Here is a 16,994-nt window from a genome sequence, read left to right as displayed (position 1 = left end):
AATGAAAACAAACAGAAGCCAAGAGCAAACAGAGGAAGAGCAGAATCTGCATGGAGAACATCTCTTCCCAGAAGAGTGAAGCATCTTAAGATAAAAATTTTGCACATATTTACTTGTCTTGGTCCTCTTCTTGCTATGTCATTAAAACATATCCAAATTCAACGGGCTTTTTGCAAGTATCTACATTTTTATAAAGCAGTAATTAAACAAAACAATGCAAGTCATTCAAATTCTGCTAATCTTTTAAGTCAGGCATTAATATGCTGAACACTCACTACAACTCAGTGTTATTTAAATTAAAAATAAAAACAGGGCAAGACATCTCCCAAACAGCCTTGATGAAGTCTAGGGTATTCCAATTATATTTGTTGCTTGGAGGAGAGCTATGTGAAAACAGACGTGCTACTCAATTCATTTCATTAAGAATTATTTAAACAATACTTTTAGACAACAGCTGGTCTCTTTGTTCATTCTATTCAGTTCACAGCCTGACAGATTCTCTTGCCAGTCTTTTTTTTTTTCACAGCAATTTTTAAGACAGACTCCCAAGATCTTCTATAGATTTTGTCAGCTATTGAAAAGCAAGCAAGCATAGCACACATGCAAGTTATTAGAATTAGAGAGCCAAATATAATTAACTACAAAGTTCCAAGCAGTAAGCACATCCACATTCCCCTGGGGAGACTCCATCTTACTGGGAGATGGATTTGAAAGCTGATAAAGAACACAGGTTAACCAGTTCAGAAGTTCTCTGCCTTCCACCTGAAGACTTACCAGAATCCATTCTACCAGCCACCACGCTAACCAGCTAATACAAATATCCAAGATTGTCATAATTTCTGTAAGAATGGAGTGATGGCTGACAACTGATGACTGACTTTTGTAGGGTTGGACATACTGACCTTAACTTCAAATGAATTTAAGTCTGAAAATAATTGTGCAGCATTAAGACACAAATAAACAATCAAAGGATAATTAAAGGATAACTTTATCACTCATACACAAATCACACGAGCCAATGCTCTATCTCAGTCGCTGAAGTACAGCAGTGTTTTCACAATATCCAAATGTGACAAAGTCTTTAAAAGGCAACTATTTGCCATTTATCTATTAGTAATTCCCAAATGAAAAAAACCTGTAGTGCTCCAAACTATAAACAACTACCAGTACCTGTTTATTTTTTAACAGCACAGGGATCACAAAGAACTGAGTTGAATTAAAATAAAAGGAATGTGAAGGACAAACTATTGATTCAAATGTCTTTAGCACATATTAAACCAAAACTGACCTTAAGACGTGCTACTAAAGTTATCTCAAACTGCTCTGAGGTCTGGCAATCATCCTGATTAGTACTGTAACTACTAAATTTAATGCTGGGTGAAAAATAGAAATTAGAAATGAGAAGGTAATGCCCTGAAGAGTACACCTAAAGAAGAAAGTGGGGGTTTTTGTGGGATAAAAAGTTACTGATCTGAAAACCTTGAGACTGAATGTACCTCTTATCTCCAGTAATCTAAATTTTGAGTGTTCCTTCAAAAGAGATTAAATACCACTGAACATTTTTCATCCTCTCCAACAAACAAGAGGCATTTCTTTTTACCTTCCTCAAATGTGTAATCCTTAACATCTAAGCAGAAATCAACCTTCCCACTTTCATTTCAGTGAAGCATTAAATACACAGAACACACATGCACAATTTGGTAAACTTGAGACTTAAAGTTGTAAAGAAAAACAAAAGATAACACAAATCTACTTCATTTCTGAATGCCTGAAGTGGATTGATAAGTACTGCCATCTGACATTGCATCAATGTCAGATGTAAGAGCACCCAGGAATAATAAAGTTTTATACTGTTACCATTTATATGAATTGGTGCATTCTGTATGTAACAGGGACTAAGCAGAGGGTCAAAAAAACACCACCTGTACTGGGCTAGAAGCAAAAACTATCTGTGGAACACCTGTATGACATATTTGAACTGCTACTGAGGCCTCAAAGAATGGTCAGCTAAACATGTACATACTGTCAGGCAGCCAAACTCTGCAGGCAATTTTTGGTTATTAATTATCCCAACATCTGTGTCACTAGCAGAAAATGTTAGCAGCACTTATACTCAACCAGGCATAGGAGGCTTCAGCATGAATCACTGAAGATGCAACATCCAAGATTAAAATGCCTACAAGCAATTTGGAGCAGTGATTCAAACATGAGATAGTAACACACCCCTATTATAGCAAGAGCAACTGGAACATATTAGAAAAGTGTGTTCATCCTACTTAACATATTGCACAAGGAGATAAACAAATAGAGAAGAGGTCCAAGAATTAGTAATTCCTCTATTTGGCTTTAAAAAAACTTTATTTATTCTCCACTGCTTGTAAATATGCTTGTAATTAAATGGAAAAAAATTCATTGTATACTTATGAAAGTAAGGTAGCAATCCCTCTCCAGCAATGTATCGAGGAAATGGAATGAAACGATCCTGAAACTCTAAAAGCAGGTGATACAAGAAATACTAATCAGCCTATTTTCCTCCACACATGCCAAGTTTTCGTATTTTGGGAAGCAAAAGGGCAAAATCTTGAAAGCTTAAATTTCTAATTAACTTTATCTTTTTAGGCTTTCAATCAGTTGTAAATTACTGCCTAACTACAGGTGGCATCCCGTAAATATCATAAGAAAACTGAAATCAATTATTCTTGGCTTCATCATCTTCTAGGCTTCTGAACAAGGAACTACATTATTACTACAACATTACTACTCAGACTATGATTGAGAATTTTTCCTCTTTCAGCAAATTGCCCTTCAGGAAGTAGAGGGTCATCTGCTACCTAGGTACCAGTGGGGGAAGAAAAGTTGACACATGGCTGGAACTATCAATGAAGAATTTTAAGTTCCATCACTAAGCTGTGGGGAAGAGGGATGGAGGGGAACCAACCAAAATGAAAACTCAAAAATCTCAAACACAATCAACTGCTTTTAATCTCCACGTGCACTATAAGATGGTAACAAGCGTTCCCCATGAGAACCAAAATGGCTTTGCTAAAACTTTTATGCTAATCAAGTGTCATATAGCTTTAGTAAGAATTGTGGAAAGGCTTGGGTTTGTTTAGTTTGGGAAGATTTGGGATTTTTTTCTTCTTTATATAGGACCATACATTTGACACCTCTTCATTTTACAAGTGATTTAAACAGCAACCTTAAACAGGGAGAAGTCTTTTAAACAATTTCTACAAAGGAGCTGCTGTCCTGACAAAGTACTCTAACAAAATATTTAAATAGCAAAGAGCCTCATCATCTGAAATACCAGAGAATTAAAAATAGAACATGGATTTTAGCCATAAAAGCGAAAAAACCACCCAAAACAAACAAACAAAACAAAAACCCCACAAACCAATCTCTAACGACACTAGCTGACAGTCCCGAGTGACTGGTATGTCCTACGAATCCTGATGGCTGGAATGCTGGCTGGACTCCCTGACTGCCAGCAAGTTCAGGTTACACTGCTAGCAAATGGGGCTGGAACAGGGAACCTTTAGAGGCACAGTCCTAGATGTGGATGTATGCCAGGCACTTCAGTGCTAAGACTGGATTTGATGAGTGCCAGTGAAGATCCACCTCAGAGCCAGTGCTCTCAACATCCCTCGGCACAATGACTCAAACCATTTCAAGATGGGAATTCCTGCAGAAGGAGCAATGGAAGCCACTTACATTGTGGACAAATTTAAATGGCAAGAAATGCAAGTGGCTATTAAAATAATAAAGAATAAACTCAATTAACTTAAAATTAGTTTGTGCTCCAACATATAATATTCACCACTTCTGATTGTATTAATTTAAGCTTTTTGTTCTCTAACACTTAATAAGAAGCAGCTATAAAGTTACCAGACAGCTGCTTATACACTGAGTGTTGAGAGTAGTCTGTGCTCCAAAGGTTTGCCATTTTGAAGCGAAAATCTATCACTATGATAATCTCATCTGATTTGTTTGTACACCATCATGAAGTATTTTTTCCAGAAAATAGTTAAATTGTTTTTTAAAAATATATTTAACACTTTAATACTCAGCCAATGAAGAATTCAGTATCTCCTCTATTTCACTTTTAGTTATACTTATTACAGAAAACTGAATTTGCCTACTTTGGCTTCCCAGTATTTGAGTTTGCCCAGTTTTGATATCAGAATTAAGTGCTGCCCTTCCACTACTCAGTACCAGCTTTTTCTCCATGTGTAAATGTTTACTCTCCAGTACCAAAATGCCACTTCATCTTCCCTGGTAATGACAGAGACAGAGTTACTCAAACCTCACACCAAGATCTACTATCCAGCCCCAGATCTTATTTTAAACTCAATTATTGCTATAGCCTTCTCAAGTGCATCAAGATTTTTCCAATAGTAGTCTTCTCCTACTGTTGTTTGGGAAGCACAGTAAGCTCCCTACTTGCACAAAAGTAATTGTTCCCTTTGTAGATGTTCAAGTACTTCATCAGGCTTTCAACTACAGCTCTTGAAGGCTCAGCACTGAGGTGGTTCTTCAGCACAAGTCTTTTCTCATCGCTGCTTTTTGTTGTCTGCCATATACAGAGAATATAATCTTTGTTCAAAGAGATCATTGTTACCTTGTGATTAATTTTTCTTTTGAGCTACAGCTGTTCAATCTGATGATTCAGAGAATAATGGAACAATACTATGTTCTCATTATTTTCTATTCCACCAATTTTTTCTTCTCCAAACTTTATCAGATTTGTCCCATGCTTTTCTGCATAGATGGTCTACAATCAGTGTCTGTTAGACAACAAAACTCTGGATTATTTTTGTTCTCTTAAGGAATTAACCAGTGTACCAGGACATTTAAAATACTTGCACATGCAAGATCTCCACCCCATTTTATAAACTATCTCTTTCAACCATGTCACTAACCACAGTAAATCTGTTAAAATCACCACCACTTCTTGAGGAGAGAACTAACACATTGGGTATGTACAAGGGAATCTCAATAGAAAATTATAGAAAAGACACATATCACTTGATTTCAACTGGCTACAGGTTTTGAAGACCCCTTACTAGAAAAAATGTAGGCAGTCTGTGAAATAATTCTTTCATACAGTACATCACAAACATATTGGCAAGAAGTGAGCCCCTCCTAACAAGTCCCTGGCAGTGGCACCTGCTACTGAGGCAACTAGAATACCCCTATGGAAGATCTGAGACTTTAGTCAACACTGGATAAATTGCTTCTGTTGACTAGAGCAGGAGATATTTCTTTGGAATGTACCTCAGAAGAAATTCCTGCTCAGTATTAATATTTTCAAACTGAATAAAAGGCACTGTTGCTTAAGCCAAACATTTCTTGTCTCCATTTAAAAAAAATAAAAAGATGTTTTTGAACAACTAGCTACTGCTACCCTAAGAAGGCTTCCTTGTTACGTCACAGTAATTTCACCTCTCCCTAAAAAAGCTTCACAAAAATTGCTTTTATCTGAAGCATGCCATCTCACCTTTATCTCTATCTTTATATGAAATTATGAGTTAGTATAACAGTATGCATTATAAAATTATACCATTTACTTCAGACATCTCTGAACAGATAAATCTTCAAACTATACAAAAATAAAGTGTATGAAATTTTACAAAAGGAGGACATTAAGACAATAATAGCTAATTCAAAAAATATAATAACTTATACACAGCAGTAAGCATAAGCAATGTAGCCTACAACAGCTTCCAATTAACAGGACCTCTGAAACATGTCTGAAACAAGCATCAGCTAAAATCGGAACATTTTCAAGCACAATAGTTTCCAATTTATTATCTTTACCACTGTACAAACTTTTACAACCCAAACGTCCATTTTCTGTCAACCTGTAAACAAAAGCTACTATTCCCCCTCCTGATTCTGAGAGGGTGATTTTTTTCAATCTTCAGTCAAGTTTCACAACCATCTTGCATAAGGAATCAAGAGCCTGTTCTCTTGGTAATTTATTTTTTTTCCTTTTTTTTTTTTTTTTTTTTTTTTTTTTTTTTTTTTTTTTTTTTTTTTTTTTTTTTTTAGTTGTCATACAGCCTGCAGTGAATTAAAATCACAGTGAAAGTCCTGGGAAAAAAATGATCTTTACAGCAGGACTGGAACCATTCTAATAATAAATGCATTAACAAAACATCCCATAATAAAAGCATGACATTTCCATTTCCAGAAATCAAGTCAGTTAGAAATGCTAAATTCTACTTAAAAACCCCAAAAGATCTAAAAGTGAAAAGATTCATCTTCTCAGTCAAACACAAGTCTTTCAGTTTCACTTGCAGAGACTGTTCCAGTCTGTAAAACAGTAGTGCAATTCATTTACTTCTACTTCTTTTATTTTTGTTGAAGTCCGGTAGATAAATGTCCTATTTCTATGGAAAGACAGGAAGATGCTCCAGTAAACAAGAAACTTTGGCAAGCCCAGGAAGGCTTACTAGTCCATTAAAGCTTTGGAGTCCAAAGTGGCTTAAAAATGGTTTATGAATAAACTTAAAAAAGCCCAACAAATCAAATAAAAAAAAAAAAGCTGAAAAAGACAAACTAAAAAAACAAAGAAATAAATAGGCAGAAATTAATGTAAACTGTCTGAACTTTTTAATGATTTCTCATTGACAGCTGGCACAACCGTTGACAGTACAGTCATTAAATAGAGGAGACCTACAGAGTATTCCATTGGGGCATCCAGTCTGGAATGCTCAAATGGAATTACATTCCTAAAGATTTAAAAAATAGAGTTCTTATAATGTTACTCTAGGTTTTCTTCTGCCCACCTCACTTACACTTCTTCTTAAAGAGGTTTTTTATTTTTGATGGCTTTTTATTTTTTTCCCCATTCTGGTAGAGGTCCTGTGGGATGCTGCTTATCCGAGGGACGGAAGCAGCTTCATGGCTGGGTTTACTATCACTGCCGGTCGAAGAACATGAGGTGTGACGAGGCTTTGGGACGGGGATCCCCGTTGAAAGCTGGTTCATGCTGCAAGACTTCTCCAGGATTCCATTATAAACTTTGCTTGCAGGACTAAAGATCATGCTCTTAGTTTCTGCCATGCCTACACAGTCAGGAGAGCCCCTAGAAATATCTGCAGTTAGAGAAGAGGAGTCTCCCGTAGATGATTCCTCAAGTGAGAATTCCTCTGGCGATACTTTCTGAGGAGAAATTGTCTGGTACATCTCAAGACTCGCTGGAGGAGACTGTTTTCTTCCAATGGATGAATTTAAGGAGTCACATTCCGAACCTGTTTCCTGTACTTCCCTGAGTCAGAGCAGAGAGAGGAGAAAGTATAATGAAACTACAGCTTCCTTCATACAGTTAAAAAGGAAATTAATTTAGAATCAATAACATTAGTCTAAAAGCACCACCCACACTTTTCCTTAGTAGTTAATTAAACAAAAAAAATATTAAGTTAAACAGTTTAAGTTACAACTTGCATTACATAATTTTATTATCTAAACTGAAGGGAATTAGTTTGCGCAATCTTGCTTTTGAGGGCAGCAGCATCTGCCCAGAATCAGTCATTTGTATCTCACTTCAAAGAACAAAATCTTTCTGGCACGTGAAGTCAGAAAAGTTATGAAATGAAAGAAGGAGATTTAAGCCTATCATACACAAAAAGTTTCTTCAGGACAAGTGTCCCTACCTTTCAACAAGCTCATTTGCTCCTTCCAAAAGGAATTTAACCTTTTCCTATGAGGCCATGTAACAAGAGTAGGTACACGCTCAACATGCTGTAAGAATTGTGTTACCATCCATCTCCTCTTCGCCCAGTAGCTGATATTGCTTTTGATCCTAGTTTCAGATGTAAAAGCCAGTAACATATTGTAATGGAGAATCAGGGTTAGTTCAGTGCACCCTGGATTGTAACATTACTTAACTGTATATGACATGCTAGCTATTTACATACACACACCAGACAAGAACTCTCTGCTCCACGTAGACCACATAAATTTATATTATCCTATAGATTACTTTAACTTTTTGCTTGGTTTAACCTCTAATTCTAAACTGTTAGTCTCAATACTCCTATCAAGAGTTCCAAGTGCTGTTTGCTAATCTCCGTACCATTGTTTATCAGCAGAGAAGTAAATGGCTTCCTCCTCCTCTTCAGTTCGATAGAGAGCTGGGCAGCTCGACACAGAAAGGATGTCAGGGTCAGGGGAGTGCAAAGCGTGCTGAGACTGTGGAGATGATGGCACAACACTGCGTCTTGATCTACACAAGCTACTGCTTCTTGCCAGTGTGCTGGGAGGTTTTACAATGGACCCTGAGGCAGAGAAAAAGCAAACCAAAACCCTCCAAGTGACATTGATGTTAACAGCATCTACTCTGAAGACTAAGTAGCAGGTATCTGCTTCAGTGACAGTGACTTTAAACAACTTTGACATTGCTTGACAGTTTCAGAGGAAGAAAGACTGGCACACCTCGAACATTCTACAGTTAGATGACGCAGCTAATCAAGATGCAACTGCAGAGATTTTGTGTCTGCAAATACTACCCTGACCAAGAGCACCAAAACTCTGGCTCAATATGCTCTCTTGAGAACAAAAAGAAAGATTCTACTGAAACTCCCAACCCTTCATAAACTAAAGATAGCAGTGCTGAAATTAGCATGTTACACAATGTCCTGTATTTTAATTGTGTGGTGATTTGGAGGTTAGAAGAAAACGTAAAAGTTTTGCAATGTCAGTATGACTAACCAAACAGCCAATTGATATACACTACACTAGTTGAGAAGTAGGTTAGATAGAGAAGACCAATTTCATTTATGTAACATGACAGAAAATATGTAATTCAAACTCTTTTTAAGATCAAGAACTTCCTTTTAGATAACATTGTCTCTTGCCAGACTAACTATGAATTTCTGGAAGCAAAAATACTAAGAATGGGTGGAGACAGCCACACAAGGCTTCATCAACAAAGTACCCAACTGGAAGTGATAAACTCCAATGTTCCTAATCCAATTCCTCCTTCAAAAGATTATTAGGCAGCAATACTTGTACAGAAATAAATCTACAAACCTGTTTCCAAGCTAGCTGTTACAAGTCTCAAGATGTTTCATACCTCTCCTCAAACTGTCCCATGATGCATGGGGATCCACGGCACATAATACATCTGGCTTATGTAAGATATACCAGACCCTTACTGGTGTTCAAAATTGTTTAACAAACAAAACAAAATACATTCTATTTTCTGCAATGCCAGTTTATCATCATGTAAGTTACAGTTCCCTGTCCTGGAATCTGAGAAAAGGACAAGTTGTCCAATCTCTTTTACAGGAAATCACAACTTTCACTAAACAGTAAGTAACTGCACCTTTGCCAGGATGTAGGTTTATTTTTACTCCTGAGCAGGAAAGAAAGGTTTGCGAGTCTCAACAAGAGAGTTGTCATGTAACTCAAACTTCTAATTTCACTTTTGAGGAATTCCCTATTGACCTTAAAAGCATGTTGGGAGCTCAAAAACCATCTTGTGTAATTACAAAAAAAAATCCTCAAAGATGAAATGTGAACTGAGATAAGAGAATAAGAATCTTTTTAGGAAATTTGTGCTACAGGTCCAGGTCAATCAGATGCCATCCTACTTGCTGGTATTAAAAAAAAAGATTGCACCATCAGTGAATTTGGGAGAAGTAACAAGCATTTTGATTCTTTGCAGGTGTATGTACACATGAATATGAAGAATTCAGCTATGACAATTTAACATGTAGAATTTTCCAGTGCAAAAGAAACTCACTAAATCAAGGAACAAGCTGAATCCTAATCAGTCAATGGAAAAGTAGAAGTTTCACTATCACCTTCCTGCTGTAAGGACTTTTTTCCAGTGTCAGACACGATTTCTCAATCCATTTTTGTTCTTCAGCTTGAGACTGACCAAACAGTGCTATTACTTGACACCATATTAGCCTACCAACACAATTACTCTGGCACAAAGAAGCCTGTCCAACAGACCTCAAATTTTGTAAATCTTATGAGTCCATAGGATGCTGGGGCAAGGCAACAGCCCAGTCCACTTTCGATCCAGTGACTGAAATAGCCCCTTTCTTAAGTGACCTCCTACACAATGCATGAAGCCTCATGACCAAGACAAACCATTTTTGGTTCTGTCCTTCCTTGTGTGCATTTGTTATTTTTGCCTCAAGGATGGGAATAATTCAGCAGTTACTGAACTAACCTACAATAATTTGACTCCTCAATGCTAGTTTCAACAACAGATCATTTAGCATCTTTTCCTCTTCTTCCCCACTCCTAAGTGTTTCCATGTTTTCTTTACCAAACAGAAATTTCAAAAGCTAGTAAACTAAGGACTAGCTACTTCCTTCATCTGGTAACTTGGACAACACCAGGTTCTTGTGTCTTCTCAAAATTCAGGAAGGAAAAAAAAAGGAAAAAACAAAGTTTTTGCAGTGTTACTAAGATTCAGATTACTTTCATCACTGAGAAAGAAATACTTGCAAATGAACTGATCTTTAGCAAAAAAAAAATTAATCATAATTACAAAAGCATACATAAAGTTTCAGCTAAGTATACTCTCACAAACAGTTGTCCTTTACTAACTGTAGTTCCTTTGAATCAACTGCACGCTCTTCTCTGGCTTCACTTCTAAGCAAGAGTTAAATGAGAACAGTGAAAAAAACCCCACAAGTCTGAAGTCCATTACACATATCCAAGTGCTGGCATTGCAGACCATCTAGAAAATCAAGACAATAAAGGGAGCTCTTCATTCTGAAGTCAGACTCCAGGCTTCTCTATATAGAAGCTTAACTGCAGGCATGCATGTTTTTTGGGTCTCCAATAAATTTTTTGCTAGAGTTTAAATCAAAGTATTTGCACTGAAGACAACTAGAGAAACAGCATTCCTTAAAAGCGATCAGAACTTGCAGTAAGTAGTGTTGCAAGAGGATTAATGAACTTTTCAATGTGGTCTGCAGAAAAAAGGTTGGTACATTTAGAAGAAAAACAAGTGCCCAAGGCACACTAAGTGAAGCCAGCAAAGTGGCAACCTTATGCTATTTTAAAATACAGTCTGAATTTCTTCTGAGAATCCCAGCCCTGGAAGAAAAATGTACCCACATGATAGTTTTCCTTCCTACTTCTTCTTCAGTTTAAAACAGCTTGTTAGAATAGCTGCATGGGAGCTCATATTTTCAATTTGCCTCTGGAGTCCAGTTAATCACAAGCTCCACGAAACCGCCTCTTGTTCTGACACAGTGACTCATGATACAAGGGTGGTCTGAATCCCCAGATATCTTCTGACCATAGTTTAATCAAAGCTGGATTTCTCTCCCTCCAGAACTCGGCCTCTCTGACAGACACCCAAACAACCCACTGTATCCAAACACAAACATTCTGCCTGAAAGCTTCCCTTGAACAACAACAGGATTTTGCTCCAACCACTAAAGAATGTGCACAAGGCTATGTAGCATGGGGCCTCCCAAAGGATGTGATCTTCCTCATAGCTCAAGGAACCCTGGACTAACTTCGTCCCTTCCATCTGAAAGAATAAATGAGCTAATAAAGACAGCATTATTCATTACAAACTTTTGTCTAAGTAGGAATCCAAGACTGACAAGCACTTTCAAAACCTTAGCTGAATTTGTCCTACTCTCCCACTGAAACAAAATAAAGGCTTTTTCTTCATGTTATCTTTATTGCAAAACCCAATTTTCCATTTACGTAAGTCCCACTAGATCTAGTATCTGAAATGCTACAAAGAATTTTGGTCCCTTTGATTTTGACCTAATCCTGTTTGATTTCAGTACTCTTCTCCCACCTGACTTGAAAATCCCATGTCCCCACAGCTTTTCCTCTTTCTTTTTATTGAGCTCATCACTTACCATGAAACTGTGAAACTATTGGAGGAGTGTCTTCATCTAAGTCATCAACTCCCCCTGCAATTGGATAGGGAGGAATGGAAACTCGAGGCATAACTACCCAGCTGTGATCAGAGTAGAGGGAGGAGGTCAAGCTTGGTAGCCCAGAATTGTGTGCGATTTGAAACCCGCAAATCTTCTCGATCTGTTGCCATCGATAAAGACGCTCTCGCAAACACGTCGTCAGCTCAGAGAGTGCTTTCCTGAAGAAAGACACATATTAAAATTATATACTTTGTTCTTACTGGTAAAGGAAAGCAGCACATTCATTCCAGCATACCATTATAGCTGTTGAAATATTCACATTTTAGTATTTTTTAAATTGCTTTTCTAAAGTGTAAAACCACTAAGACACTCAATTCCATAACTTTCAAAAATGCCATTGTTCTGGGAGCAAATAAGCATGGAAGAATATGCATTCTGTCCTGGTCCCTCTTACTTTGCTTCAAGAATTTTATGGTCCACTTCATCCAGGGAGGAGCTGTGTGCAACATGTAATGTTCCAAATACAGTGCTTCTCTTCTTTTTTATCTTTTCTGCCTAAAAAGTAAAGTAAAGTGAAATGCATAAAACTAATAGCATATTTAACAGATGATAGAACACTAGCAATATTGACAGGTAGCAAACAATTCAGCGAAGAAAAAAGCACAAATGCTTATCTGCTTTGTGTTTACTATTTCATATCTCTAGCAACAGATCAGAAAAATCTTTAAGTAGCTGAAGAATAATTTATTACCTCATCTTTAGCAATTGCTAATTGCATTTCTGCATGCTGTCTTTTGATATTGTAATACTGTACTTCAACTTCATGTGTTAACTGAAGCCACTTCTGCAAAGCTTCAGGAACAGACCAATTACTTCTCAACTCAAACTCCTTCTCAGCCTTTTTTAAAGCCATACGAACCTAGCAATCAAAAAGAAATAAAAGTGTCACCAAAAGTATCATTCAAACTAATGGGTGAATTATAAGCACCTTTATACTCCACAGGACCATACCAAAGCTTGACAGAGTTTTGGTGTGTGCCAACTGTTGTCAGGGACGCAGATCTGGCATCTCTGAAATGTAGCATAGGACCTTCCATATTTTTCCAATGATATATAGCTCCTAATTTGAAGTTTAAATATTTTTGTAAGATGATAATTTTTTAGTACATTTTTTAGTACTCTCTTCTAATAAGAAGATTTAAAAAAAGCTTTTGTATATTTTTTTAGTTCAGTGAATCCCAAAATATTATGATAAGCTAACATACAAAGTTTACATCTATTAATAGTTTCAGGATTATTTTACTAGATAATGACATGATTGACAGACAATCATTAAGTGCTTTCAGAATTTTTCCCTTCAAATCTAGCATTTGGGGAATACTGCTTTAAGCACTACTGAGGATCTAATAAAACTAGGACCGATTTAAAGTCAACACTAGATTTATAAACAGCTGGCAGATACCTGTACCAACTCTTCCTCTGCATATTTGAGCCTGCTGAGCTCACATTCAGCTCCCTCTCTTAATTCCCTTAGGCGATGAGCTTCACGTTTTGCATCATTGATCTCATCCATCATTTTGCGCTCAAGATTTTGCTTTTCAACAGCAACGTTTCTATTCTCTTCTTGTGCCTTCTCAAGCCTTCACAATTGAACAAAAAATATGAGAAAATACACAGCACATTTGTTAAAAGTTGCAGTCCTCACGATAACAAAATGCATCCAGCAACAGGGCAAGAGGCAATGGGCACAAACCAAAGCACATGAGGTTCCATCTGAACATCAGGAAACACTTTCACCATGAGAGTGTCTCAACACTGGCACAGGTTGCCCAGTGAGGTGGTAGAGTCTCCATCCTTGGACATATTCAGAAGACACCTACACATGGTCCTGGGCAACCTGTTCTAGATGATCCTGCCTGAGCAGGAGGGGCTGGACAAGATGAACTCCAGAAGTCTCTTCCAACCTCAACCACTCTGTGATAATAAAGACTCTGCAAGCTTCATGAATCAGCAGCATTTACATCACAAAATGTGATATCCACGCCACGCAAAATACCCAAACTTTAAGTGAATCATCATTAAAAGTGTAGTATCAAAATATAAGTCCCTGTAGACAAATGTGTTACAGGTGCAACACAGACTATCAACTTTCACATTGCTATTATACACAACAGGAACTAATCAGTTCAGGTATGTTGCAATCTTAGAAAATTAAAAAGAGAAAAAATATTCTCATTCCCATGTATCTATTTAAAGCAAAGCGTAATTATATGAAAATAACAATACATATTTGCAAATCTGTAGGAAAAAGGACTGAGCTTCTATTCTCTACCTTCATCCACAAGTTTGTATTGCCTGCTAAAATATCCAGGAGCAATGTCTACCCAAGAAATCAGCACCACTGAAATCACAATTTCCATGCAAAGGGAAGATGAACAAAATCCAAAGGCAGTTAATGCAAAAAAACTTAAGACTGTAAAGGATCTGCATTTGTGTTTAACCTCAAAACAAAAGGACAACTTTTTTTTTCTTTTAGGTTTTATACCTTTCCTGCAAGTCAAGAAGACTTTGCTCTGCTGTTTGGAGACTTTCTAAGTCCTTCATCATTTTTGTGATATGTTCTCTTGAGGTTCTGTTCTGTGTATATGCAAACCAGCAGCCTCCAAAACCAATAACTATAGAAACTGTTAATATAAAATCCTTCATCCAGTTGTGAGGGGGACCTGTGCAGAGAACAACATCATAGTTAACTAATTCATTGACACAGACAAGAGATTAAGGCCTTCCCCCCCTCTCCCCGGCCTAAAAGGTGACAGAACCTGATGCTAAACAGAATTCTAGCTCATTTACCTCAAATCACCTCCGACAACTACCTTTCAAATGTATTCCACTGCATTTTCCACACAATATAAGCAGCTGTGTTCTAATATAATTTACTTAATCTATATTAGAACATTCATTAGACTGAAAAAAGCTTACTAAACCCCTTTACAAGTACATACTCTGTATCCGTATTTAGAGTTAAAATAGAGTTCCACAATTGCACTTGATCAGGCCAGCAGGAGGGGTAATTAGATTTGAGCAAGTTCTCCCAAGTCTGCAGCCTCTTGAATACCCTATGCTGAGTCAAAAATGCACTCAAAAAAAAATAAAGTATATTTTAAAATGGTAACAGTAGCACTTTTTAAAAGTAAAGGTTGGATTGTCAAATTACCATATCCAAGATTCACACAACATATCTTTGTTAGTACAACTTTTACAGTCACTTGCACCTGTGTAAAGAGAGTTTCTGTGAGCATTAAAGGTCTAACACAAAGTGGTTTTTTTTTTTCCTCTGAAAATCTCCAGCTCAGGTCTGGCCTGACTAGTTCAGGAACACCTGACATGCACAGTACCAGAGCAGAGCTGTAACTGTGTCCAAGCAAGCATGCAGAGCACTGGTGACATGGTATGGACGTGGCTGCATAAGGTAAAATGGGTCAGATGTGGAACTCCTGCATTAAATTTAACTGCACTGACTGAGAAGTGAATGTAATAGCTGTAGCTATTATGTAATTACAAATAGCTATAAATGTAAATTAGCTTAGCTAGAAATGTAATTTAAACAGTCAAAAATATTTAGAGGACAATTCTTGTGACACAAAAGCCAACATCTGTCTGTCAAGTGAGGTTATACTAAAATTTCTATGTGATCTGACACACAGAAATGAACCTTTGTTCTGCCCAAAGCACCTAAATAAGCTCTTTTAATTCATTGCAGAGTTCCACAACACATGCCAAGCAATCAATCAGCACACCCACAAAATAGATAAGCTGTCCTATCTACAGTATCAAGTGTCATGGAAAATATGCTCTGTTGAATTCTTACAATCAAGAGACAAGAAAAAAACTCCAAAGAGTTACTAACGGGTGAGAGGTCCAAATAAAACAACATCCAAGGCTTTAAGCTGAAGCTTCTGTCTATGGCTCCGGTCAATTATTTTCAAGTGAGAGATCATGAAAGCATGTTCATTTACTGCTATCCTGTTAATGACAAGACAAAACGTTACCTGCTCCATAAATTATATTCAAAATCAGTCTATGCAAAAAAAAAGACATCAACAGCATTTCCCACAGTTATATAGATTACAGCTATACAGTTAAGAGGGAGAAATACAATACAACAGTAATGCTATATAAATGTATATCAGCATGTGGCAAAAGAAGAAAATAAAATCATATAACTATTCTTTTCTTTCTGAAAAAAAAATCATTAAATAAATCCATTTAGCAGATTTGAAGGTATATTTACAGACTTGTGACACCAGTTCCTAAATAAACACAATACTCAGGTGTGATATTTATGCTCCAGGAAAGATATTTTATAGTTATGTTGCTGTATATACCCATACAATAGATTGGAAGATGTTCAAAAGGAAGTTTGCTACCACACAGAATTATGTGACCTTTGATAAGAGCTTCCACAGAAAGAAATAAAGCTTTTATGAAAGCTGTATTTTGAAATATTCTGGCAGAAAAAAAAATGCAGCACCTCTTCAAAACTGCAAGGACACTTCTCTTTTCTTGCATTTGACTGTATCTTGTTAGACTTTAGGTTCACACAGTTGTTCCTACGATATAGACTAATGCAGCAACCTATGGGGAATTATTTGAAACTACTCCAGAAGATATATTCACCTGGGAAGTGTTGTTCCATTGACATTGCTGTCTCTAAAATTCTTTTCATATTGGGGCAATTCAACAAAATCTGAGAGCCACTGAAGAGTGTCCTCTTGAGTCCAGTTATGAACTAAAAGAAAAATTCAATTACCTTAGGTTTTTAGTAAAAATCAACAGCTTAGAAGATAAGCAGTAGAAAAAAAAGCAGATTACAATAACGAAAAGAGTTTAGCCAAATATAATTCCAGAAAAAATAGCATTACCAAGGCATTTCTAGCATTTTGCCTTCTTCGTTACATGCTCCCCTGTGAAAGCTTAGGCAAACTATAAACAAACAAGCATGGAACCAACAGAAGTACTTCTTTATTAAAACTTTCACAGAAAATTTAGTCTTTTGCTTTAGTTTAAATCAGGACAGCATCTTGTGACTTTTATCTACTTAAACTGGTTCCAGCCTCAACT

General features: G+C 36.8%; 1 protein-coding gene across 3 annotated transcripts in view; it reads right to left on the bottom strand.

Annotated features, from left to right (window-relative positions):
* Positions 1–5,977: 5,977 nt before the first annotated feature.
* Positions 5,978–16,994, bottom strand: part of STIM2 (stromal interaction molecule 2) — a 63,686-nt gene continuing 52,669 nt past the window's right edge. The window contains exons 4-13 of one of the 3 annotated variants that reach the window (XM_063401743.1): positions 16,551–16,662; positions 15,781–15,896; positions 14,419–14,596; positions 13,336–13,513; positions 12,625–12,792; positions 12,328–12,428; positions 11,853–12,091; positions 8,081–8,282; positions 7,659–7,807; positions 7,091–7,273 (exon numbers count right to left, since the gene is read on the bottom strand). In XM_063401743.1, coding sequence (XP_063257813.1) covers positions 7,236–7,273; positions 7,659–7,807; positions 8,081–8,282; positions 11,853–12,091; positions 12,328–12,428; positions 12,625–12,792; positions 13,336–13,513; positions 14,419–14,596; positions 15,781–15,896; positions 16,551–16,662 — 1,481 coding nt within the window. In that variant the 3' untranslated portion in view covers positions 7,091–7,235. Of the gene's footprint in view, positions 7,274–7,658; positions 7,808–8,080; positions 8,283–11,852; positions 12,092–12,327; positions 12,429–12,624; positions 12,793–13,335; positions 13,514–14,418; positions 14,597–15,780; positions 15,897–16,550; positions 16,663–16,994 lie in introns of all 3 variants that reach the window. The other 2 variants (XM_063401742.1, XM_063401744.1) reach the window with 2 other exon arrangements.

Source organism: Prinia subflava, chromosome 7 (assembly GCF_021018805.1).
Source record: "Prinia subflava isolate CZ2003 ecotype Zambia chromosome 7, Cam_Psub_1.2, whole genome shotgun sequence".
Lineage (NCBI taxonomy): Eukaryota > Metazoa > Chordata > Aves > Passeriformes > Cisticolidae > Prinia > Prinia subflava.
This window is presented reverse-complemented; position numbering and strand designations above follow the sequence as displayed.